At 46.5% G+C, this 27199-nt stretch overlaps 1 protein-coding gene and 1 long non-coding RNA gene across 5 annotated transcripts in view; one reads left to right on the top strand and one right to left on the bottom strand.

Annotated features, from left to right (window-relative positions):
* Positions 1–446: 446 nt before the first annotated feature.
* Positions 447–4421, bottom strand: LOC129641868 (uncharacterized). The gene is made up of 3 exons (XR_008709490.1): positions 4290–4421; positions 2584–2775; positions 447–509 (listed from the first exon to the last, which is right to left on the bottom strand). It is a non-coding gene; the product is annotated as an uncharacterized LOC129641868 (long non-coding RNA).
* A 701-nt stretch (positions 4422–5122) lies between these two features.
* The window catches only part of ARHGAP22 (Rho GTPase activating protein 22), a 178193-nt gene continuing 156116 nt past the window's right edge, over positions 5123–27199 (top strand). For 2 of the 4 annotated variants that reach the window (XM_055538358.1, XM_055538326.1), the window contains exons 1-2: positions 13059–13241; positions 15735–16455. In XM_055538358.1, coding sequence (XP_055394333.1) covers positions 16404–16455 — 52 coding nt within the window. In that variant the 5' untranslated portion in view covers positions 13059–13241; positions 15735–16403. Of the gene's footprint in view, positions 5230–13058; positions 13242–15734; positions 16456–27199 lie in introns of those variants that run through there. The other 2 variants (XM_055538346.1, XM_055538336.1) reach the window with 2 other exon arrangements.

Raw genomic sequence — 27199 nt, 5'->3', positions numbered from 1 at the left:
GTCCACATCATACACTAAAGGGACATGTCACAGAATGCCCCGAGCAGCTCCTGCAGGGTGGAGCAGCAGGGAGCGATGTCTTATCCCCACTCCTGCCTTTCTGGGGTAGGAGTCTTTCTCCTCCCCTGCCCCTATAGCACCTACACTTGCCCACTGCATGTGTTCTGCAGATCGCTGTTAGCATTGCCTCCTTGCTTTTCCAGTTTGTGAGCTCTTGAGTCAGGGACTCTTTCTTGCTCATTCTGTAGTCCCTGCCCAGAGCACAGAACCTGGCAAACAGTAGGTGCTCAGTCAAACATTTAATTGTCAAATGTTTCCAAGTTTTATTGAAGAGTGTCTCAGGTATCTACTGGTGTGTGACAAAATATAATGGCTTAAAATAGTAGCTGTTTATCGCATCTCACGATTCCATGGGACAGGAAGCAGCCAGGGCTCAGCTGGGCAGTTCTCTCACTCGCATAGTGCGGGCTGGGGGCCACCATCTGCATTCACTCGGGGGCTAGGAGGGGCTGGAACATCCAAGAATCTTTATTCACAGGACTGGTACCTCGGTGCTCCTGGCAACTTTTCTTTCCCCACATGGCCTCTCATCACTCACTGGACTAGAACACACGCTTTAAACCACAGGGCAGCTGAACTCCCAGGGAGAGAAAATGAAGATGGCAGATTTCTTAGAGGCTATGTGCAGAAATTTCAGAGCATCATGTCCCACCTCTTGATGGGAGAAGGGGAATTATATATACTAATTATCATATGCATTTTGCCTTTTGATCTTTAGAGAAATCTTTAAAAGGATGATAAATTATATACATTAGCAAAGTTTTAACATCCTAAAATGACCTTTCTATGTGCATATATAATAGATTAGGAATGTATATAGTTGCTTTTAGTGAGTATTCACTATTTTATATTCTATGTTTTAAACTTTTCATTTTGAAATAATAATAGATTCATAGGAAGCTGCAAAAATTACTCAGAGTTCCCACATACCTTTTACCTAGTCTGCCCCAATGACTACATCTCAAGTAAATATACTACTATATCAAAGCCAGGAAACTGGCACATCTGATTGGGTTTCTCCCTCCCAGGGTTTGCTATTAGGTATTTATAGGTTCAAGACTTTCGCATCTCTGAGACTTGTCCCTTTTACCATCTTGTGTTGACAATCTTTGTCCTCAATAAAGCTCTTTCCTTATTCTATTTTATTTCATATTAGTATCACTACAAAGTTTTCTTGTAGCTAGTATTTGGCTGGTGTATCATTTTTAATTCATTTATTTTAAGTATTTCTGTGTTCTTATAGTTTAAGTCTTTTGCATACAGCTATAATTTTAAAATCAAACCTAAGTATCTCTAGCTTTTAATATGTGAGCTTAATCTATTTACATCTACTATGATACTGATAGAGTTATACCTATTTTTTACTTTCTTCTTTGGGGTTTTCTTTTGCCATGATTGTCCTTTCAAGTTTTTTTTCCTCCCTTTCTTCCTCCTGTTGAATATATTAGTCCTTTTTTCTGTCTTTATCTCCCTCTACTGGTTTAGAAGTTATACATTCTGCTCCTTCACTTGTTCCTCTTCAAATTTTAGCATTCATATTTGACTTTACAATGTCTAGTGCCTCATTGCACAATACAGTGGGCCTTAGCCTCCTTTGGCTGTTTAGCAGTTGAAATGGGATCAACCAAACCATTAATTTTTATTTTAATTAATTTAAATTATTATTTTAAAATTGATATACAATACAGTTATTGAAAAGCTTTTACAGATGTTTGGAGCAATTTGGATAGATGAATCACCTCTTTCAACACTAAATTTTGTGAAATCTAAATATAGGTGAAATATTTCCAATGGAAATTTAGCATCTAAATTGAGATTTACATTATAAATGTAAATAACATACCAGATCTGGAGAAGGCAATGGCACCCCACTCCAATACTCTTGCCTGGAAAATCCCATGGACGGAGGAGCCTGGTGGGCTGCAGTCCATGGGATCACTACGAGTCGGACACGACAGAGGGACTTCACTTTCCCTTTTCACTTTCATGCATTGGAGAAGGAAACGGCAACCCACTCCAGTGTTCATGCCTGGAGAATCCCAGGGACGGGGGAGCCTGGTGGGCTGCCGTCTATGGGTTCACACAGAGTCGGACATGACTGAAGTGACTTAGCAGCAGCAGCATACCAGATCTTGGAAAACTTAGTATATAAAGAATATAAAATCGTTCAGTAGTAATATTTATATTGATTACATGTTGAAATTATAAGATTTTGCATATATTGCATTAAATAAAATATATTATTAAACTAATTTCACCTCCTCTTTTGAAGGTGGCTGCTAACAAAATTTTAATTACATGTATGACTCACATTATATCCATACTGGACAGTGCTCAACCAGAGCTAAAACCCAAGTACCGGGAGTCTCAGCGCTCTGACTCTCCCCAGTCTTGTTGCAGATGCCACTGTGTTCAGTACTGGCTCTCGTGTCATGTGTGATTTTGTTTCCACCCTGCTCCTCACACCCCCACCTTAATTCACTCCTCTCATTTCTTTTACACATAATGATGATTTAGACTTACCAAAATGTTTGCTGACTTCTTCTTCCACCTGTACAGCCGCCATCCCATGCTTTCTTTACTGATCAGCTCTTCTCACCCAGCTTCCAGGGGCCACACTGCCCACTGCTTTGTTTTTCTATGTCATCAGTGATACCGAGGACTCAGACCACGGGCAGAGACCCACCTGCCACGGCTGCCAGGGCCACTGTGCTTCTGTTAGAACACAGCCATTCCTCCGTCTCAGTGGAGCCGCGAAAGGCGGCAAGTCAGGAGCGGGGCCTCCAGCGCGGCGGGCGCCCTGCGCAGCCCACTGCTGGCCTCCGCTTGCCACACTCACGCGTGCCTCTGACTCGAGTGGGATTGGAGATGGGGCAGCACCCTGTGCATTCCTGTTAGTTCCCTCCCAGAAAGTACATCTGATGATCCTGGCTGTACCCTGAGGGCAACAGGCCCTAGTGCCCCTACAAGAGCTATAGTAAAGCACCTTCCTCTGCGCTGTGGTCTCGGGGACCATTTCCCGGTGCCCATGTTACTACTCACATACCCGCCCCAGCTCCGTGGACCCAGGGCCTGATGAGGGTGAAGCAAGTGAGGCACTCACAGCCTCCTTAAAATTTGTACCCCAGATGCCTCACTGGCCTTACCCTAGTCCCAGCCCTGAACGCCCCCAGAAGTATGTGTTTCCCTGCATAATAGGTGCTATGCAGGTGACTCCTCTGAGCTCCCTGAGGCCAACAGAGACTCCCACCCCGACAGAAGGGCCTCCTCGGATTGGTGGCGGCTCACAGCTGAAAAGCCCAGGAATGCTGGAAGCCGTGTGTGGAGACCGCCACCTTGTGGCCACAGTTGCCAATTACAGTCAGGATTACTCGGTACCCGTATTATAATTAGGCTTCCCTGGTGGATCAGTCGGTAAAGAATCTGCCTGCAGCGCAGGAGACCCGGGTTTGATCCCTGGGTCAGGAAGGTCCCCTGGAGAAGGGAATGGCTACCCACTCCAGTATTCTTGCCTGGAGAACTCCATGGACGTAGGAGTCTGGTGGGCTAGCAACTAACACTTTCACATTATAATTAGCTTGGTGTTTCTTTTCTTTCTAGTATTTGTTTGTTTGTTCGGCTGCACCAGGCTCCAGTTGCAGCACATGAGATCTTCAACCTTCTTTGCGGCACATGAAGTCTAAGTTGTGGAACGTGGGATCTAGTTCCCTAGCTAGGGGTTGACCCTGGGCCCCGTGCATTGGGAGCACAGAGTCTTAGCCACTGGACCATCACTGTCTACTAAGCTGGGATGTGTATGTGAGTAGCAACGGGGGCACTGGGGAACGGTCCCCAAAACTTTACAAGAGAGGAAGATGCTTTACCATAGCTCTCAGGTGAGACCCTCTTGGTCGGGGCACTAAGGCCCCTCGTCCCAGTGTTTCTTCTACCTAATAGTGGGAAACCTCTTCAAAAGAAGGGGGAAGCAATCTCTGGGCTCCAGCATCAACTTCAATACTTAAACTCATAAAACAATATGTAGCCTTCCTATGATTATAATTTATAGCAACTAGAAAAACCAAACAACTTTGCTAGGTAAAAAACAAACAAAAATCCCCTAGCACCGGCATGTACCCGAGTTCTCTGCATGACTTACCTCCTCAATCCTCACAACAGACCCTGGAGTCCGCTGTATTATCATTCTTATTTTACAGATTGGGAATGGGGTGCAGAGAGACAGTGTTACTAACCCAGCTGGGAAGGGTCCACGGCAGGACTCAAATTCAATGGTGCTTGACTCCAACACCCTGGTTCTTTCCACGCCAGCTCCAGCCTCTCCCAGAAGGCCTGGACAGAGCGCTAGCCCGCCTCAGTGCAAGCACAGAGAAGGCCCGGTCTGCTGCTTTCCAGCTGAGTCCCCCTAGAAAGGCCAAGAGCAGGACATTACATCTTGCTCCTCAGGATCCCTGAGCTCTGGTCCTTGCTCAGGTCATGGGCTTCCTTACCTGTGCCAGAGGTCCGTCTCCACCATGGCCCACCCCGCCCCACTCCCAGCAGTCCCCCAGGGCTGGCAAGAGGTTATCGCAGTGATTAGGGTGAGTGATCATCCGCCTTGGCCATCGTCCCCTCCCTGAGCCTGGATTGATGGAGCCTCCACCCCAGCCCCTGCTCTGCCCAGATGCCGAATCAGGCACCAGTCCATGGCCAGCTCCCCCTGCCTTGGTCAGGGAGGACAAGAATGAGGGGCCACTCTGAGTCCACTCTCGGCAAAGGGGGCGAAGTCATGCAGAGAGCCCCACTGGGAGGCAGGAGACTGAGGGCCACCTGCCTACTTCCCTCCTTAGCCTTGATTTTCAAAAGCTTAGCAATCAGCTGCAGACCTTGGTTTCAAGTCTCAGAGATGCAATCTGTCACCTTGGGAAATGGACCGAATGTTTCTGACCTGCTTCCCAATCCACAGATTGGGGAGATCTGGGTGATGCTGGAACTTTGAAAAGTGGCCCAGCTCCTCCCTCTGCAACCTGCGGGCTCCTCCCCTGCTAATGACTTCTCCAGCCCCAACTTCCTCCCCTCACTCCAGACAGAACTGGATCAGCTGTGCGCAATTCAGCTGCTCTGCTCGGAGGAAGCCTGCACAGGAAGCCCCAGGAAGCCCGCATACCCTGCGAGCCGCCCCTGGCCCCAGGAAAGGTGAGGCTACAGATGAGGGTGGGGCGAATTGACATTTGCGGGTCCAGAGCCCGGGAGGGATGCAGAGACGGGGCTGCGAGGGAGAGGTCCAGGGGCGTGGGAAGCAGTGCATGAGGGTGCCCACCAGGGGGCGCGCTGCACCAAGTCAAACCCCAGGCTCGCAACTGCGAGCCGCCCTGCCCCATCCTTTCCTGGCAGAGGTCAGCTGCACCCGTGGAATGTTTCCTGAGCCGAGGCTGCGGCAGCCTCTTAGCAGGCCAAGGACGGCCGTCAGTGCACCATCCCCAGAGGGCCCGAGGAGCCGGGAAGCCTGGATCCGACTGACGATGTTCGTCCTGGGCAGCTTCCTCCTGGTCCTGCCCACCTCCCCTGCCCGCTGGTCACATGGGGTCTGGGGGCAGGGCCAAGGCCACGGAGGGCCTCCGGGGTGACGAGAGGGGGCAGGGATCCGGCGCTTCCTCCAGGCAGTGCCTTAAAAAGAGGGAACTCCGAACAGGTTCTGGGAAATGGAGGCGTCCAGCTCCCCCATACCAGGTGAGCAGACCCTGACCTGGCAACACCCAGGCAGCTTTCCTGGAAACCTGGGCCAGCCCCTCGCCTTCTGGGCCCAGATGTCCTCCTGGTGATGGGTGTCGTGTACCCTGTGCTCACACCCGCTGGCAGCAGGGAACCTGCTAGGAGATGAATGAGGAGCCATAGGGTGAACCCATGGGGAAGCCAGTCCAGGACCATGAAGGAAGGGAGGGCAGGGAATGCAAGAGCAATCTGGGTTTGAATCCCCACACCTTCACCGTGTTAAACTCGGTGACTCGGGGTGACTCACAACCCCACTGAAACATTTACCTCTGGGTGCTTGGCACCCCACTCCAGTGTTCTTGCTTGGAGAATCCCAGGGACGGGGGAGCCTGGTGGGCTGCCGTCTATGGGGTCGCACAGAGTTGGACACGACTGAAGCGACTTAGCAGCAGCAGCTGTCAAGTTAATGTGTTTGGTCTATAGGCACTGCCTACTAAGTGCTAGCTGTCATTTTTAGTAACGCCTGTGGATGAGGTGATGCCCAGGTACAGGGCACAGTGGCCTGAATCCAGGAAGACCTGGTGCTCCCAGACCCACCCGTACAGTGAGCCCGTTGGCTATGTGGCCGGTGCCAGCCAGAGCTGCTCCTGGCTGAGACATCCCCCAGCTTGCTCTCCAGGACTGTTCTTCAGGGCACAGTGCCACAGGCAGGGGAGCTGTGCCCCTTCTGTGCTGAGCTTAACTGGGCTGTCGCCTGCCCTGGAACACAGCTGCCGAGAAAGGTAGGTGAGGGGCAGGCAAGGGCTGGGGTGGGTGGTTAGAGAGCAGTCTCTTGCCCCTCTCCCCCAGCTGGAGAGCAGAGCCCACCATACCAGCCCTTCCACCCACATTTTCCTCAAAGCAGATGCCCATGCCCCTGGGCCTTGTCATTCTGCTGCAGGCTGAGGTCAGTGAAGGTCACACCTCCAACCAGAACCCTCGTGATGCAAATCATGCCCCCCCACACTCATACACGTATGCATTCCCCCCTGGTGCAAGTGGGCAGTGAGGGGCAGGGACCTGCCCAGGGCACCTGGCACAGGTAGGACTGAGGCCCCGCTGCCATCTCCCAGGGAGGCCTCTGTTCTGAGATGGCAGAGCTGAGATTGGGGCATAGACTTGGCCAGGAGAAGGGCAGGGGTTGGGAAAGGTAAGAAGGGCCATCAACACATCCAAGAGGAAGAACTAACATTATTACACACACACACACACACACACACACACACGGGTCAGCCTCATTTACCTTACCCTCAGAGCACCCTGCAGGGGACATTGTATTTTTAGAGCTCTTCTCCCCTCTTCTTGATCACGGTGCCCTGGCATCTCTTTTAGCATCTTCCTCTACTCTGGACCAGCCCAGATGCATTGTGCAAGCCTGCGCCGCCCAGCAGATGAGAGCAGGTTACTTTAGGCAATCAATGCACCACTTTCCACAACCATCAGGATTGTTTCAGGGATGGATTGTTTGCCCAGTCAAGGTCATGAGGGAAGAGATGTTTGAAGAAATAGAGAGGGAGAGCTTCCCAGCACTTCTAAGAGACTCACTAGGGGTATATTTCTTCTTCCTGCTACACATGAAGGAGGAAGTATTAGCTCCTGAAGTTGGTGTCCAGCAATTTTTTTTTCTCATCAGTAATCTTTTATTGGTTATGTGCTGAAATTATATTTTGAAGAAAAAGTAAAGTGAAAGTGTTAGCTACTCAGTCATGTCTGACTCTTTGCGACCCAATGGACTACAGCACACCAGGCCTCCTTGTCCATCACCAACTCCCAGAGCTTGCTCAAAGTCATGTCCATCGAGTCAGTAATGCCATCCAACCATCTCATCCTCTGTCATCCCCTTCTCCTGCCTTCAGTCTTTCCCAGTATCAGGGACTTTTCCAATGAGTTCAGTCCTTCTCATCAGGTAGCCACAGTATTGGAGCTTCAACTTTAGCATCAATTCAGTTCAGTTGCTCAGTCGTGTCCGACTCTTCGCGACCCCATGAATTGCAGCACACCAGGCCTCCCTGTCCATCGCCAACTCCCGGAGTTCACTCAGACTCATGTCCATTGAGTCAGTGATGCCATCCAGGCATCTCATCCTTTGTTGTCCCCTTCTCCTCCTGCCCCCAATCCCTCCCAGCATCAGTCTTTTGCAATGAGTCAACTCTTCGCATGAGGTGGCCAAAGTACTGGAGTTTCAGCTTCAGCATCATTCCCTCCAAAGAAATCCCAGGGCTGATCTCCTTCAGAATGGACTGGTTGGATCTCCTTGCAGTCCAAGGGACTCTTGAGAGTCTTCTCCAACACCACAGTTCAAAAGCATCAATTCTTCGGCACTCAGCCTTCTTCACAGTCCAACTCTCACATCCATACATGTCCTTCCAATTTAGGACTGATTTCCTTTAGGATTGACTGGTTGAATCTCCTTGCAGTCCAAGAGACTCTCAAGAGTCTTCTCCAGCACCACAGTTCAAATGCATCAATTCTTTGGTGCTCAGCCTCCTTTATGATCCAACTCTCACATTCATACATGACTACTGGAAAAGCCATAGCTTTGACTAGACGGACCTTTGTCGGCAAAGTGATGTCTCTGCTTTTTAATACGCTGTCTAGATTTGTCATAGCTTTTCTTTCAATGAACAAGTGTCTTTTAATTTCATGGCTGCAGTCACCATCTGCAGTGACCTTGGAGCCCAAAAAATAATCTGTCACTGTTTCCATTGTTTCCCCATCTATTTGCCATGAAGTGATGGGACCAGATGCCACGATCTTCGTTTCCGAACGTTGAGTTTCAAGCCAGCTTTCTCACTCTCCTTTTTCACTTTCATCAAGAGACTCTTCAGTTCCTCTTTGCTTTGTGCCATAAGAGTGGTATCATCTGCATATCTGAGATTATTGATATTTCTCCCAGCAATCTTGATCCCAGCTGGTGCTTCATACAGCCTGGCATTTTTCACGATGTACTCTGCATATAAGTTAAATAAACAGGGTGACAATATACAGCCTTGACGTAGCCCTTTCCCAAACTGGAACCAGTCCGTTGTTCCATCTTCAGTTCTAACTGTTGCTTCTTGAGCTGCATACAGATTTCTCAGGAGGCAGGTCAGGTGGTCTGGTATTCCCATCTCTTTAAGAATTTTCCAGTTTGTTGTGATCCACACAGTCGAAGGCTTTGGCGTAGTCAATAAAGCAGAAGTAGATGTTAGGGCTGTGCTTCATTTTGTGTTAGTTTGTTTGTATGGTATTCATTCTTTTCCTTGTGTCTATTTCTTTCCAATGTCATTTATGAAAAGACTCTCCTTTTCCTGCTGAATTGCCTTGACATCTTTTTTAATTGAAGCATCCCTGATTTGCAGTGTTGTGTTGGTTTCTGGTGTACAGCAAAGCGATCTAGTTTTATGTTTGTGAATATACATATATGTATGCATATATATTCTTTTTCAGATTCTTTTCCATTATAGATTAATACACTATATCAAATATAGTTCCCTGTGCTCTACAGTAGGACCTTGCTGTTCATCTACTTTATATATAGCAGTGTGTATCTCTTATTCCCAAATTTCTAATTTATCCTTCCGCCCACCTTTTCCCTTTTGGTAATAACCATAAGTTTGTTTTCTGTGTATATAAATTCATTTGCATCGTTTTAGATTCCACACATAAGTGATATCATACGAAATTACGTTTCTCTTTCTTCCTTACTTCATCTAATATGATAATCTCTAGGTCCATCCATGTTGTTGCAATTGATGTTATGGCATTCATTTTTATGGCTAAGTAATATTCTATCATATATATATATGCATAAAGATACATATATGTCATATATGGTGCAGTCATGCCCCCTGTACTCTGATGCAGGTGGGCAGGGAGAGGCAGGGGCCTGCCCAGGGCACTTGACACAGAGGAGACAGAGGCCTACTGCCCTGTCTGTTTTCTGTATCCGTTCATCTGTAATTGGGTGTTTGGGTTCCTTCCATGTCTTGGCTATTGTAATTAGTGCTGCTATGTACATTAGAGAGCACATATCTTTTTCAGTTAGAGTTTTCTCCAGATATTTGTTGGGGACTGAGATTGCTGGAGCATATGCTAGCTCTAGTTTTAGCTCTTTACGGAATCTGCACTGTTCTCCATGGTGGCTGTACCAATTTACATTCCCACAAACAGTGTAGGAGGGTTCCCTTTTCTTCACACTCTCGCCAGCATTTATTATTTATAGACTTTATGGTGATGGCCTTTCTGACCAGTGTGGGGTGGTGTCTCACTGTAGTTCTGATTTGCATTTCTCTAATAGCGATGTTGAGCAGCTTTTCATGTGCCTGTTGGCCATCTGTATGTCTTCTTTGGAGAAATGTCTACTTAGATCTTCTGCGCATCTTTAAGATTTTGGGTTTTGTTTTCTTTAATACTGAGATATATGAGCTGTTTGTATATTTTGGAAATTGATCCTTTGTTGGTCTCATCATTTGCAAATATTTTCTCCTATTCTGTAGGTTGTCTTTTTGTTTTATTTATGGTTTCCTTTGCTATACAAAAGCTTTTAAGTTAAATTAGGTCCAACTTGTTTATTTTTCCTTTTATTTCCATTACTGTAGGAGACAGATCAAAAAATATTGCTGCAATTCCTTTCAAAGAGTGTTCTGTGTTTTCCTCTATGAGTTTTAAAGTGTCTGGTATTACATGTAGGTTTTTAATCTATTTTGAGTTTATTTTTGTGTATGGTGTTAGATTAATTTCATTCATTTACATGTAGCTGCCCCATTTTGCCAGCACCTCTTACTGAAGAGACTGTCTTTTCCCCGCTGTATATTCTTGCCTCTTCTGTGAAAGGTTAATTGTCTGTAGGTGTGTGGGTTTATTTCTGGGCTCTGTGTCCTGTTCCATTGATCTATGTGTCTGTTTTTGTGCCAATATTGTGCTATTTTGATTACTGTAGCTTTGTAATATTCTCTGAAGTCTGGGAGGGTTATGCCTCCAGCTCAGTTCTTTTTCCTCAGAATTGCTTTGGTAATTCAGGGCCTTTTGTGACTCAATATAAATTTTAGGATTATTTATTTTAGTTCTGTGAAAAATTTCATGGGTAATTTGATAGGGATCTCTTTAAATCTGTAACATGCTTTGGGTAATCTGGCCATTTAAGCTATATTAATTCTTCCAATCCAAGAGCATGGGCTATTTTTCCATTTCTTTGAATCATCTGCAATTTCCTTTATCAGTGTTTTATAGCTTTCAACATGTAAGTCTTTCACCTTCTTGGTCAGGTTTATTCCTAAGTATTGTTTATGCAATTTTAAAAGGGATTTTTTTTTCTTACTTTTTCTTCCTCTATTTTATTGTTAGTGTAAAGAAATGCAAGGTAGCTCAGTGGTAAAGACTCTGCCTGCCAATGCAGGAGACATGGTTTCGATCCCTGGGTCAGGAAGATCCCCTGGAAAATGAAGTGCAACCCACTCTGGTATTCTTGCCTGGGAGATCACATGGACAGAGGAGCCTGGCAGGCTACAGTCCCTGGGGTCACAAGAGAGTCAGAAAACAACTTATCAACTAAACCCCAACTGCTACTCTGTCTTTTGTTCAGAGCATTTAGTTCATTGACACTTAAGGTGATTATTGCCAGGTATGTGTTTATTGCCATTTTAAACCTTGCTTTCCAGTTGATTTTTTATTTCTTCTTTGTTCCTTTCCTTTCTGTTTTTCCTTTTGTGGTTTAATGGTTTTCTTTTGCATTATGCTTGAGTTCTGTTCTTTTTAGTTTTGTGAATCTATTATATGTTTTTTTATTTATGGTTATTCTCGTTTCCAAGGATGTTAACACATTACTATATCTATTTGGCTTATGCTGGTAGTCATATAAGCTCAAACACATTTTTAAAAAAAAATTTAATTTTCTTACTCTCCTTCCCTACATTTTATGATTTTAATGTCTTATTTTACATCTTCATGTTATCCTTTTGCTGTTCATGGTAGTTATAATCACTTTCATAAATTTTTTTAATTTTTTTAATCTATGTACTGTACTTGCTTTTTAAGTGATCTCTATACAATCTTTTTTTTTATATTTGCTTTTCCTGATTTGATTTTTCTCTTTCCTAAAGATTTTTGTTTATTTTCTATTTAGAAAAGAACTTTCAATATTTCTTTTATTAATACAATGGACTTAGAATTGCTGTATTCTTTTAGTTTTTGCTTACCTGAGAAATTCTTTATTTCTTTTTCTGTTCTAAATGATAATCTTGCTGGTTAGAGTATCCTGACAATATAGCTTGCAGATTTTTCCCTTTCAAGACTTTGAGTACATCTTGCCATGCCCTTCTATCCTGCAGTAGAGAAATCAGCTGATAACTTCCCTGTTACGCTTTGTTTTTCTTTTGCTGCCTTTAGAATCCTCCCTTTGTAACTTTTGCTGTTTTCAGTCCCCTTTCTCTTTTTTCTCCTTCTGAAATCCCTTATTATGCATAGATTGGCACACTTTATATTATCCCATAAGTTTCATATATCATGTTTTTTTTAATTTGTCTTCCTATCTGCTATTCTGAATGGGTGATTTCCATTCTTCTGTCTTCCAGATCACTTACTCATTCTTCTGTGTTATTTAGTTTTCTCTTGGTTGTCTTTAGCTTGGTTTTCATCTTAGCAGCTGTGTTTTCTCATTCTGATTGGCTCCTCTTTATAGTTCCTGGCTTCTTGTTACAGTGATCAACATTTCTATCAATAGCTTTTCTTAATCCTTTCAGTATTTTTATTACCCTCTTTTGAACTCAGGGTCTGGTAGACTGGAAAGGTCTATTTCATTGTTTCTTTCAGGGGATTTTCTTGTTCTTTTATTGGGGTACTTCCTCTCCTTTATTTTTCTTATATTTCTCTGACTCTGAACTTAGGAAAAACAGTTATCTGCTGTGGTCTTGAAGGGCTATTTTTATATGGGAGTGTCGCCTGCATGAGTCTAATAGTTTTGGTGCAAGGGCTGTTATTGGTATGGATGCTTGCCATGTCTTTTCCTTAGGGTGTGCTGGTCATTGTCCCCTTGGCGGGGGATATGATTGGTGTTTTGGTGAACAGAGTTTGCACTGGATGTTGAGTGGGGCCTCCTCTTTGCCCATTAGGGCAGAGTCTGCTCCCCAGTTGTTGAATTAGAAGCCCCCAGATCCAGTTCTAAGCTGCAATGTGAGATAACTGGGACTGGAGTCCTGCTGGGGGTGGAGCCACTGAGTATCCCTCCGCAGGAGCTGCCCACTGGGACATATGCTCTGTGACGTCATCCACCACGCGTGTGTGCTTACAGAGTGCACGGTTGTTGGCGCTGCCCTCAGCCCCACTTCAGCCATGGGAATACAGACCATCAGCCCAGATGTCCCCCAGACGCTGTGCTGAGAAAGCCATTGGTGCAGACCCACCAGCACCCACCGCAGTCGTGCACCCAGATGCTCCATGGTAATGCTGGAAATCAGCCCAGTCCTCGGCCCCTTCTCTGAGTAAGTGTACCCTTGAAACCCCACCATTGCTGATAGGAGACCCGCCCCAGCCAGGGGTGTGCCAGTAATCCCCTTGGATTTCCCACAGGGTCTGCACTCGCATATTTCCGCCTAAATCTCTCAGGCAGCCACAAGAAATCAACTCAGATTTTATGCCCACTTACAAGTTGTGCACCCATGAGGAACTGGCTCAGATTTCAGCCTGCCTCCATGTGTGGGCAATCTCCCTGCACTTATGTGCTCCCAGAGCCTCTGATGGTGGAGCTGTGCCCACTCTGAGCATGCCAAAACAAGGCTGGTATGGCAGGGCCGAGTGCCCCCTCCCTTCACATGTGTTGACAGAGGGGCTCCTGTAGTGGGCCCGGGATCCGTACCGCATACACCCCCAGTTGCAGTCTGCACCACACTCCAGGCCTTCCATCTGTCTGTGCAGCCACATCAAGTCCTCTCCCCTGGCCTGTCCGCTGAAGCCTGAGTTTCTGTATCCAGCCACAGCACACACTGGCAGGTGTACATCCCGGGCTGGGGAGTGCAGCGAGTTGGCCAGGACCATATGTGCCGGTCTCTCTCTGCCCTACCTGCCACAGGCTGGCTGCTGCACCCACCTCTGAGCCTCTAAATATCCTGGCTGATCTCCCAGTTGGCGAAGGGCATTCCCAGGATGAGGGAACCTTTCCTCTTCCACAGCTCCCTTCCAGGGACACAGGTCCCATCCCAGTTCCTTTTCTTCTCTGTTCTACCTAGTTATATGGTGATCTTTTTGCGGTTTGGTTTTGTGAGGTCTTCTGCCAGAGTTCAGTGAGTGTTCTGTGAAAACTGTTCTCCATGTAGATGCATTTTTGATGTTTTTGTGGGAGGAGGTGTGCTTCAGGTCCTTCTGTTCCCCCACTTTGATCTCCACTCTAGCGTTTTTCAATAAGGCAGTCTTAATGAAGATGAAGCAGACACCTCAGGAAGCAAACTAGAGAACAGGGGCAGAGGGAGAGTCTGACTTGGTTGACATTGTCAAACTGCGGGATCTAGCCATACCTGAAGTCCGTATCGTGAGAACTTCCTCAATAAAGAAGCCAAAATACTCCTCTTATCTTCTAAGCCAATTTTAATTGTCTTTTTTGTTTCCAGCAACTGAAAGAATCTTACCTAATCATCCTCTTTTGACCAAAGCTAAAAATGGATACTCAGAAGGCATATGGTTGCCAGATAAAATATAGGTCACAGAGTTAAATCAGAATTTAGATCAGTTACTAACAATGAATAGCAACAGTACCTTTATAGTAAATGTTATATCCCTTGAAATATTTGTAGCACATTTATACTATATAACAGGGAATTCCATATTTTTATTTGCTAAGGCTGGTAGCCCTATTTCAGCCACGTGTCCATATTTACACTACTTAAAAAAAAAAAAAAAAAAAAACTGGGCCTGGACACAAACCCAGAGTTTTTAATTCTAAAGCCACTACTACACCAGGTCCTGCAATGGGCGCCTTCCTCTCACTCCCCACCCCTCCATCACCTTCCCAGCCTTGTGTGCTTAGAGGGTGTGAAGAGATGTCACTCTGTCTCCAAGGTTCTCTGAGGTCTGTCCCGGTTTCAAGGTTCTCAGGCTTGACGCTCCTCTAGTTCCTTGGCTTTGCTCTTCCACTGCCTCTCTGCTTTGGGCTCCATCTCTCTTCTCACTCTGCTCTTTGCCCTGACTTCCCTTTGCAAGCCAAGCCACTGTTCACTTGGTCCCAAGGACATGCTGCCGTCTCTGGTTGGGGCTTTGTTGTTCTCTTCCAGCAGTTTCACTCTCACCCACCAGCTTCTGTGCCCAGCTTCCCCAGGTCAGTCCGCAGAACAAGCCTGGCCCCTGTACTGAGCTGTCCCTGTGTTCCCCTGAGAACACCAGAAGCAGGAGCTGTGCCTGGTCCCCAAGGCATGGAGCAGGGTGCAGCCTGCCGAGTGCCGTGCCGCCGCCCGCAGTCGGGAGTGGAAGGGACACGCCCACAATGACCGCGGGCTGTTGCTCTGTCTGTGTAACAGTGACCGGGGGACTGCCCTAGAAGTCCAGTGGTGGAGACTGCCTTCCAATGCAGGGGTTGTCGGTTCCATCCCTGAACAGGGAGCTAAGACCCTACATGCCTCAAGGCCAAAAAACAAAACCAGTATTGTAACAAGTTCAGTAAAATAAAATTTTAAATGGCTCACATTTAAAAAGTCTTTAAAAAGAAACAGTGATTGGTTCTATAATCACAAACATGAGGCAAATTCAACACAGCAGAGGCAGGGGAGCAAAGGAGACAAGAAAGGTGGTCGAGGGAACGTTCTGTTGGCTGTCCCTGCCCCCAGGAGTTGGGCTCAGTCTGTGTAAACTCCCTGCATATTTAAATAGGATGACATGCCCCTGCCTTTCCGGCGGTCGCCAGCACCACCATGTCAGTGATGTTGAGGGCTACATAAACGTCACTTGGCTGTTTTCTAATCAGGATTTTTCTTTTTCATTTTCCACAGCTATAAAATATGCGATGATGATGCTAAATTTCCAGAAATGGAATGAGATGTCATGCTGTTAGCCGCAGTGTGCCAGGGGGAGGGTCTGCCGTGGGTGCTGCTGGGGCTGTGTTTCCCCATCCGGGTGTGGGGTCCGTGTCCTTCGTCTCCCCGCTAACAGGACTGCTGTGCACACCAGGTGAGGGTTTGGGAAATCACATTTCACGTTGGCAGGTCACTGTAGCTGGTTTTGAAGCTCTCTGGAAAACACATCTCCTTTTAAATCGAGGCCAGCCAATTGAAAAGATTAGACATATCTGACAGGTGTGAAGGGCTTTGCCATTTTATACCCACCACCTTATTGACCCTCTGTTCACTCTGAGGTGTGGTTCATCATTGTTCCCATTCTGCAGATTTGAGGAACTGATACCCAGTGGTCTGTGACTTGCCCAACGCCATTCCACAGTCCCTAGGACGCTTGCATTTAAAGGACTTATTCCTCATAGAGAAGCTTCTTGTTTGAAATCCAAGAAAGCACCAGATAAAGGGCATTCTAAATATATTTCTTTTCTATAGATGCTGATCTCCTATTACTGGAAAACAGGAATTAGCCTGTCTGCTTGAGGATGTGGTTGGTTCTTTATAAAGAGGACACACAGGAAAGCTTGCACATAGAGCGCCAGCTTCGTTATGCTGCCGACAGCTCCCAGCAAAAGGAGGACATTGGCAGCCAGATATTTCGGTAAGAAGTTGATTTTATTCTATGTGGAGTATGATTACCTTTGTTCTTAGCTTCTTGCTTGGGGGATGGGGTCACTTGAGGCCACCCAAAGGAGCTATCTCAGTCTTACAAGCTGACAGAAAGCCTCTAGGGGTGTCTGTGGCCAGGGCCCGGGCACGGACTGATGGCCTAGCCCTGACCCCTGAACTCAGGAGCTGGTTATGTCTGCCTGAAAAACAGAGCCTTCAACATGACCACAACTGTCAGGGCCCTGGCTCCAGTGGCTCAGGGCTCTGATGACAGCCAGATTTTGTGAGAATCTGTGTACCCACAGACCACAGGTGCAAAAAGTCATCACAGGGAAGGCGGTGCATCCTAAGGCTGCCCTGTATCTTGCTTGGAAGCAGTCAAGCCCAGCAGTTCATTCAGAAACAGCAAGGACGGTTCTGCTGCTGCTGCTAAGTCGCTTCAGTCGTGTCCGACTCTATGCGACCCCAGAGATGGCAGCCCACCAGGCTCCCCCATCCCTGGGATTCTCCAGGCAAGAACACTGGAGTGAGTCAGTAGTCTTCAATAGGCTGTCCCGGAGATAACTTAGACAAAGTGGGGCAACCACTGGGTGGGCATACAAGCGCTGGCTGGGGGGAGAGTCGTGCCTGGCTGGCTGAAGGCTTGTGCGGCGACATCGCTTGTTCTCTGGGCCTCGGTGCCTTCAGGTGACGATTGAAATCCTGGATGCTAGCCAGAGAAGCAGAGTCAGTGGCACGCAACCTGGCTCTATGTTAGAATCATGCCGGAGTTCTTAAAAATCCCCAGGCATTGGCGGGGGTGGAGGAGGGGGGCGGCGGTTGCACTCTACAGCCTGGAAATCTTAGTTCCCCAACCAGGGATGGAACTCATGTCCCCTGCAGCGGAAGTGCAGCACACCAGGGAAGTCCCTCCCCAGGCATTCTTGAATGCTGGAGATCAGGCTTAATTGGTGTGGGGCGGGTTGTGGACATCAGCAGTTGCCAGGTGAACTTTGTGTGTAGCCAGGCCACCAGACAGAGCCCAGAGAGGCCCCAGATCACACGGCGGCCTTCACTCTGGTCTGCAAAGGGCTCCATAGGGATGCGGAATCAAGCCCTGTATTCACAAAGCCAGGTCCCCGGGATCTCACCCTGGGCTGGATACGTGCTGCAGGTCCTTGTCACGTGTTTAACTCCTCTGGAGCTTCCTTTTTACAGTAGGGAGTGGGGAGCAGCTGAGATTAGCCTTGACTCTGTTTAGGCCTGATGCATTGGGTCGGGGGGGCTGTAAAATCTCCAGATATTTTTTTTCTCAGATGGGTTTATGGGATCATCTCTCTTACCCTGGTACATTCTAGAGGAGATTACTGGGGGACTTGAGCTTGCTTTTAACTGAAATTTTTGAAGACCGAGGCAAACAGAAACTTACCACAAACTTACTTTTTCAAAAGGTTCCAGCTATCAGATTTCCATGGTGTGGCAAATGTCCCCTGCCCTCAGAGGATGCTGATTCTTTGAGAAAAGGGCAAAGGAGCTCTTGCACAAGATACCTAAATTTAAAGAATTTAGGTTTTTTTTGTGATGAACTTCATTTAAAATTAACCATTTTAAAGTGAGTAATTAGTTCAGTGGCAATTTCAAGATGTCCCACAACCATCACCTCTCTCTAGTTCCAAAACATTTTCATAACCCCCCAAAAAACCCATCCACATGAAACAGCTGCTCCCCACCTTCCCCAGCCCTGGCAACCCCGAGTCTGCTTCCTCTGTTTGTGGAATTACCCATTCTGGATCTTTCTTATCAGTGGAATCACGCAGTGTGTGTTCTTCCACGTCTGGCTTCTTTGACTTGGTGTGACGCTTTGGAGGTTTATCCATATTACAGCATGCATCAGAACTTTATTCCTTTAGGTTGGATTAATTTTTTAGTGCTATCTGACCACGGCTTGTCAGCTTTGTATGAAAGGAGCAGCAGTGCCGTTCTCAGGAAGGCTTCGGACAGGACAGGAGAGTCATCCAACGCGGGGGACACGTCCCCACCCCATCCCTGCTCTTCCTAAGTCAGCCCTGTCTCTTCTTCCTCTCCCTGTTTCTCTCTGTCCATCTGCCTGCCTTTCTCTGACCCTCCTTTTCTCTCTCTCACCTGGATACATTCTAGAGGAAATTGTTGGGGAACTTGAGCTTGCTTTTAACTGAAATTTTCAGACAATTGGGGCAAACAGAAGATTCTTCGGGGTTAAATTGAGCTGCTGTGCTTCACTTAATCGTTCTGCCCATAATGTTGTCAACTTGTGGACCTGCTGTGTAGCAGGAAGCCAGAGGCCGGCTTCTACACAAGTCTTGGCCTTTCACTCGGGGGACCCTGTGCTAAAACTCTCACCCAGGCATGGGCACCACCCTTAAATCTACCTCTTGTGACCTATCCCTGTGCCGCAGTCTTGCTTGGTCAGACCAGCTGCAGTCTCTTTGCTTCCAACTTCCCAAATATCTGCTCACTGAGCTGCCTGGCTCTCAAGTACTGGTGGCTTCTTTTAGCTGACCCTCCATGAATAGCCACTGGGCATCTGAATCACAGTGGGAAGCAAGACGACGGCCTCTGCTCATACCAGGCCAGCGAGTCCACAGTGAAGAAGGCAGGCCTGAATCTAGCCATTCCTACAGGTCCCCACTTCCCCAGCCCACGGTCTGACCTTCAGGACCAAGGCCAGGGGGCCGCTTGGCATGGGCATCCTCCGTCACACCCCTTCCCCAGGCCTTTCCAACTCTGTGGCTTTGCAGACTTGTCCTTCCTCTGGAGCATACCATTACCCTTCCCTGCAGTGATACAGGGTTTGGAGGAGACCACGAGAACCCAGGTGGGAAGGCAAGGCTATGTCCTGGAAGAACAGGACACTCACAGAGAGGGGAGCTGACGTGGTAGGAAGGGGAGTGGTGGGCGATGCAAGGGGAAAGGTAGCTTGATGCCAGTTTGAGAAACTTGGGCTCTTTCTCCTGGGAGGTAGGGAGCTATCAAAAGTTGTAAATGTCGGACTCATTGGAATTGTTTACAGGGAAAGTGACAGGGCAGCTGGGCATGGGTTCGGCTCTCACCTGGGTTCTTGCAAAGGTCCCCTCACTGGTCTTCCTGAGTCGACCCATGGCCTGTCCGCCTCTTCTCAATATTACAAATGGGACAAGGCTTTGAAACCAAATCAGATTAGACCTGTCATTCACTCAACACACCCCAGGGAATTTCCATGTCACACCTCCACCTGGCCCAGCGTTACTCATCACATCCTCTCCTACATAGCCCATTTGCCTGGCACCAGCAACACCAGCCTCCTTGCTGTTCCTCGAACATAGCAGCTCTTTGCTGTGCTCTCACATCTCTCTGGATCACCCTTCCTCCTCGGATATCCACATGACTCGCAAACTCACTTCTCAGATTTTTGCCCAAATGTCACCTCCTGAGGCTTTCACTGACTGCATGCCTGTGTCACGGTGGGATAGGTGACACCGTAACTGGGTCACAGGGCGTCTGCCCATCACAGTAACTCAAAGGCCTAGGCTAACGGAACAACCTTTATCTCAAGTGGTGCTGGTGGCCAGACCAGATGGCAAGGGGAGACATGGAGCTCTAGAAGGGTTTCATGTCAGCAATGAAATCCTCAGTCTGGAAGTCACACATGGCACCCTCCACTCATAACTCCTTGCTCCGGCTAACCACAAGGGGTCCAGGAAGCACAGTCCAGCTGCATGTGAGGAAGGGAGGACTGGAAGTATTTGGCAAACCGCACACCAATGGCTACACAAATTGAATCCTACCCTGACGTTCCTACCCTTCTTCTTCGCTTTACTCTTCTTCATAGCATCTGTTATTATCTCATATATTTCTGTATTTTAACAGTTTATGGGCATGTAGGTTACATAGCATAAAATTCATTCATTCTAAGTGTGCAATTAAATGGTTTTTGGTAAATTTATAGAGCTATACAACTATCACCATAATCCAGTTTTCAGACACTTCTATGGCACAGAAAAATTCCCTCCTGACTATTTGCAGTTAATCCCACTCCCGCCCCCCAGCCTGGGAAACCATTGCTCTACTTTCCGTCTCTATAAACTTGCCTTTTCTGTACATTTTATGAAAATGGAATGCTTTGTGGTCTTTTGCGTTAGGCTTCTTTCCTTTGGCATCGGGGTTCTGAGGTCCATTCACGTTCTATCAGTAGTCGTTCCTTTTTAGCTGAAAATGCTCCATTGTGTGGATGTGCATTTTTTTTATTCCATCCAATTGTTCTGTCATTTACTGAGATGACGATAAATGACATTATTGACATTATGACTTGGTATAGGGAATTCTCCAACTCTTATTATTTGACTGTCTGCTCTCATTTTTTTGCTTCCTGTATTTTGAGGCTGTTTTGTTAAGTCTGTGTATGTTATTAATTGTTATGGCTTCCTGATATATTCAACTTTTATCATTATAAAATGCTCCTCTTTGTAGTAATGTTTCATTTCTTAAAGTCTGTTTTATCTTATATTAATATTGCTGGCTCCGGCTGTCTCATGGTTCCTGTTGCATAGCATATCTTTTTCCATCCTTTTCCGTTCAGCCAGTTTGTATCCCTGAATCTACAGTGTATCTCTTATAGAGAGCATATAATTGGATCTTGCTATTTCATGAAGACAACCTTTGCCCTTTGAATGGGGGTGTTTAGACCACTCACATTTAATGTAATTACTGATATACTTGAGTTTACATTTTCCATTTTGTGATTTGTTTTCTATATATCTCCTCTATTTTTGTTCCTCTGCTCCTCGTTTATAATCTTCTTGGTATTAGATATTTTCTAGTGTACTACTTTAATTTTTATCGATTTTTTTGCTATATTTTTGTGCCATTTTCTTAGTGTTTGCTCTAAGGATTGCAGTATGCACTTTATCTTAATCTACTTCAGATTAATATTTAATTCTAGTAAAATATAAAAACTTTGCTCCAAGGTAGTTCCATTTCCTCTCTCCTCCTTTGCTTTATCTTTGTTATGTATTACATCTATGCATTATAAACCCCAAAGACACTCTTGTAATTATTGCCTTATACACACTTAAGTCTTTAAAAGATGCTAAGAGAAGAAATGAGAAAAATATATTTATAGAGTCTTTCATATTAATCCACATATTTATGATCTCCTGTGTGCTTCATCTCTTCCTTTGGATTCTGGTTACCACCTGCTGTTACTTCCTTACAGGCTGAAGAACTTCCTTTAGTGTTTCTTATAAGGCAGGTCTGCCAGCATGGAATTCTGCTAGTCATTGTTTATCTGGGGATGTCTTAATTTCTGTAGGATATCTATTGGGATATAAACTTCTTGGTTAGCGGTTTTTATTTTTCAGCCCTTTGAATACAGCCTTCTACTTCTAGCCTCATTGTTTCTGTTGAGAAGTCAGTTGTGAATCATGTTGATGTCCCCCTCCCTGGCATGAGTCATTTTTCTCTTGCTGCTTTCCAGGTTTTTTCTTTATCTTTCAGCAGTTGAATTCTAAAGTATTGGACTATATATCTCTTTGTATTTAAAACCTTCTTGGGGTTTTTCAAGTTGGTTACATGTGAAAACTGATATTTTTTCATCACATTTGGCAAGTTTTCAGCCACTATTCTTTTTAAATGATTTTTCTATTTCTCTCTTTGTCTCCCTCTAGAACTTGCCTTACACAGACATCCGCATGTTTGCTGGTATTTGACAGATTTCTAAATGTCTGTTCTTTTTCCTGTTCTGTGTTTCTCTGTATTCTTCAGATACGGTAATCTCTGTAGCTCTCTCCTAATGTTCTTGTATTCTTCCTTCTGCCATCTCAAATCTGTTGAGCCCGTTTAGTGAATTTTTCATTTCGGTTATTGGACTTTCAACTCAAGAATTTTCATTTGTTTTTTTCTTTTTCCATCTCATTGAGATTCTCAATATGCTGATTCATTGTTATCGTGCATCCTTTTAATTCTTTAAACATGTTTCCTTTAGTTCTTTAAATGTATTTGCATAGATTTTTTTTGAAGTATTTGTATTCTAAATACAAAAATCTGGGAATATTTGGAGAGTTTCTGTTGGCGTCTTTCCTAAGCATGGGTCACACTTCCGTTTTCCTTTGTACATCTCATAACTTTTTAATTAAAAACTGAGCATTTGGTAACGTATTGTAGGAACTCAGAATTATAATTTATTCACCTAAACATTGCTGTTGTTGAATTGTTTGGTAACTTTCCTGGGATAAGTCTGTTAAATCTGTCACCCCCCACAATATGTACTCACTAATATCTCTGGTTTTATTTGTTTTTTATTCTCCCTTTTATGTTTAAACTTGGCTTCCTAGAAGGGTCACGCCTGTTTCTGTGTAATTCAGTGGTCAGCCAGTGATGAGACACACGCTGTATCCAAACACTAAGTCAGCAGAGCTTCCGTCTTCTGCTAATAGATATGCAGGAGGCAGGGAAATGCTATCAAAGTTCACATCGTTTTCAAGTTTTCCACGTTTGCCCTGGCTTTCACTTTCTGCTGGACTCTTCACATGACCTCTGCACATGCCCATGGTCTTAGGGTTGGCAGGGGTATATGGGCGCCCTAAGCCCTCTCTGGTCGCCACTGTGCGCACACGCAGCCTAATGGCAGCAGCAATGACTGCAAACCCAGGCACAGTCTTAGTTCTCCCCGCTCACTTGTTGCCACGATTGTCTCTTCCACTGAAAGTGCCTCTGGGTGTGGGCATCACCCACGGCTTAAAACTGAATGAGCTGCTTCAGCTTCATCAGCAGAGTTGCTGGTCCCCATGATGTGTCCCACCCTGGCGGAAACTCTGTTGAGGACTGAGCTGGGGAAAGTGGGATAGAAGCACCCCGTGGTAAGAACTCCACAGACTCTCACTGTTCTTACCTAAAGTAGAGCAGTCTTCCAAGCATAAGTGATTTTCAGATCGCTGCATTCCTTTGGTCGGTTTCGGATATGGAAATGGTTCTTTTGTCGGTTTTGTCCAGACCTACGTTGCATTTGGGGAAGAGGTTTTGCTGACCTCATCATTCAGACATAGTTGGAAGCCCTGCCTCTGCTTACTTATTTCACCTCTGATCTGTCTCCCCTCTCTCATCAAGATACAGGCTCTATTCTACAGGCGTTGTTGCCACTACCCCTCTGGTTACTATCCAAGCGCACTTAGAGTAGGGAGGGAAAGTACGGTTAATGTTACAGCTGTTTTCACAGTGCCTAGAATGATGTCTGACACACAGTATATGCTTAATAACTGTTGAATGAATGAACAAATAGCAGGGAGAGAAGATGAATGGAGGTCAGGTGGCCTGCTTGAGGATCCAAGTCAGTAACAATATGAAAGGAACAGTGGGCTCAAGAGATGACGGAGAAAAAAGATGGACAAGAAAAGTGCCAGACAGGGATGGCGTTGTGGATGTCTGTGCAGCTGGTTTTGGTGTTGCAAAATACTTCTGCAGAATTCCAGCCCTTTGTCACAGAGCTAAACTCATACATGGCCCAGGAGTCAGAGAAACTAAGAGCTTCCGTAGGAAGTTGGGACGACGGCAGGTCCAGCTGCCACTTCCTCCCAATGAGGTGAGTCAGCTTATCAGCAACAATGCCCATGGGCTACAGAATGGCTGATGCTTCCTTTGCAGTCTCTCAGATCCCCCAGGAATCTCCTTGAAGCCCAGCCTATGGGAAACATACAAGAAAGGGAGCCCTGAAACATGTCCCTCGGTCTTGCTGGGTTGCATTAGAAAGCCATCATGGGTTCTTATTCTCTGGTTTTGCATATGGGAAGCCTGGGGAAAGGTGTGAAGCCATGCTAAGATTCTAGCAGGATGACTCTGGGAAGGGAAGCTGATGAGCAGGGGAGAAGAGGCTAAGGCAGGGAGACATGTCAACAGTTTCGGGAAGAGCTGACGAGATGCTGGGCCAACAGAGTGATGGTGGTGAAAAAACAGGCTAAGAACATGAACTGCACAGAGCTGGGTATCTGGCTCCTGTGGAAGCTGGAGTGTGGAGGGGAGGAAGGAGAAAAGTCAAGGCCTAACCTTCTGGCTTGGGCCTCTGGGAGGGAGGAGGTGCCATTGTTGGGAGGGGGACAGAGAAAGGACAGGTATGGGGAGGGCTGCTTGGTGCCACACCTAACTGACCCTTCTAGCATTCTCTGTCTCTCACTGTCCCATCTCATCATGCATGCATGCATCCATCCATCACGTGTGCCCTGTGGGCTGCTCTGGACGATACCTCTGAGTGAAGAGAGACACCTTCCCCCCAGCTTCATACAAGCAATGACCCACGGTACCTGCCCTGCACCCAATACCATGCACACTGCATTGGGGCCTCTCTATCCACAGGCAACTTGACAGCATTCAGCCAAAGGTCTGGTTGGCTTCTGAAGTGGTCAGCTTCCTGGAGACTGATCTGGTAGGCTGGTGGCACTGTGTACACAGAGGGCAGCTTCTCTGACTGTCCCCCCACCCACTCTGGCACTTCACGCTGGAGGAACTCTCAGAATTAAGCTAAAGCTCCAGTCAACCTGATGCTGTGTCCACATCTGTCTTCCCCAAAAGCAGAGCCCAAGGACTTGGGTGCAGGTGGTTTATTTGGAAGATCATGCCAGGAAGCAGGAATGAGGGGATGGGGGTGAGACATGGAATGAGGGAGGGCCTGTCTGAAGGACATTATCAAGGTCGTGCCGTCAGCAACAGACCAACTTTTGCAGGAACCCTAAGAAGTGTGTGGAATGCCTCTCACTCCCAGTGAGGAGGAAGGGCAATTGTGATCAGTGTGCTCAAGCTCCATGACAAAGGGTGGCAGGCTGGCGGCTAAAACAACAGCAATGGATTTTCTCATAATTCTGGAGGATTAAAGTCTACGATCAAGGCTTCTGAGGTTTCTTCTGAGGCCTCTCTCCTTGGCTTGTTAGATGGCCATCTCCTCCCTGTGTTTTCACATGGTCTTTTCTCTGTGCAAATTTGTGTCCTGATCTCTTCTTCTGATAGTTGGAATAGGACCCCTGTTAATGACTCATTTATAAGTTAATCACCCCTTTAAAGACCTCATGTCCAAGTACAGTCACATTCTGAGTCCTGGGGGTCAGGACTTCAGCATATAAATGTCGGGTGGGGGAACACAATTCAGCCCATGACAGCAGAGGAGAACCCTCTTGCTTTCCTGGACTCTGAGCTGAGGAATAGTGAGGCGTCTGTGCCCCAGGAACAAGGAGGCTGGGGAGAGGCTGGGCAGAGCCCTCAGCCAGGATCTAGAGAGAAACTCTGCCAGACACCCTGCCTCTTGGAGCCAAATGGAAGCCCACACTTACCCACCCCCAGCAACTGAACCAAATAGAGACTGAGTCAGACTGCTTCCTTAGGGAAGCAGTTTCTTACGCAGATTTCTGTTCCTGCACATTTGGGAGAAATGACTCGACCCTGAGAGTGGTTGCGAAATGGCAAACCGCACGGGGGCTCAGAGCTCTTTTGCACTCCCCTGGGTCTTGTTTACCACTGCCCCAGCTCTGTGGGGGTGGAGCAGCTCTCCCTGTTGGCCAGATAGGGAAGCCGAGATTCAGGAAATCCGGTGACTCCCAAGGGCACACCGCTCCTGTTCAGGAGAGGCAGGGCTCAGCCCGGATCCGAGCTGACCCTGCTACTATTCACGTGTAGCTGTGCCTCTGCCGTCAGGCACACAGGCTGCACCCTTGGCCACAGCCATCAAGTCCCCTGCCCACATCTGCAATATGTATCCATCCGGCTTTCCAAAGTATGCCTGGGTTCGTGGTACAAATGGACTTCTCTCAGCATGTTTAATGGTTGGCATGTAAGACTGCCAGCCAGTTACCATAGCAGCATCCTGGTGGCCTGAGTAGAAGGTGAGGATTAGTATGGAGACAAAGATGCTCACAGCATTGACTTTCTCCGATGCCTGCCCTAAATGCCATCTAGGAGTCAGTGCAGCCTGAAGACCAGCTCAGCCTAGTGTTCAGCTGATTAACTGTTTTCATTCTTTTTTATGACTCAGTAATATTCCAGTGTGTGTGTGTGTGTGTGTGCCACATCTTTTTTATCCATTCATGTGTCATCCATTCAAATGTCATGTGTTGGTGGACATTTAGGTTGCTTCCATGACTGGCTATGGTAAATAGTACATTAAAATGAATACAACATTGTAAATAACTATACTTAAAATAGCATTCTGTTCCCCTTCTCTGCCATCCAACAAAAGAAACCATTTTCTCTCCTCTACCCAGACATCTTCTTACCCGCTCCTCTTCTTAGCCCTATGTCATGATCCAGTCCTTGTTAACTTTCCAGTGAATGGGGAAAGTCAACCCTCCCACCCTGACACTGGCATCATTTTGCCAGTTCTGCAAAGATAAGTATAGTCTTTAAAGAAAGCCAGAAAGCCAGACCTAGGTGTAAAATCTTGGTTGCACCAATTACTTGCTCCATGATCTTATTCCAATGATATCATCTCTCCACTTGGGTTCCTCACTATAAAGGGGAGATGATGATGGGCCATTAATCTAATGTGAGGGTCTAAAGCTGCTGTTCTCTGAAGTCTTTCATGTGGATCCCAGGCCTCTGGGAGGTGAATCAGGATTACCTAGGGATGGGGAGGTGGGAGATGTAGAAGAAGTTGTTTGAAAAAGAATAGTCATTATGCAGCAGCTATTAAAATGTAAAGACCCAGGTTTCTGGTTTTACCTTTGATATGTAAAAAGCGTAGACATAATCACTCCCACCCTTACAGC

This window comes from Bubalus kerabau, chromosome 1 (assembly GCF_029407905.1).
Source record: "Bubalus kerabau isolate K-KA32 ecotype Philippines breed swamp buffalo chromosome 1, PCC_UOA_SB_1v2, whole genome shotgun sequence".
NCBI lineage: Eukaryota > Metazoa > Chordata > Mammalia > Artiodactyla > Bovidae > Bubalus > Bubalus kerabau.
This window is presented reverse-complemented; position numbering and strand designations above follow the sequence as displayed.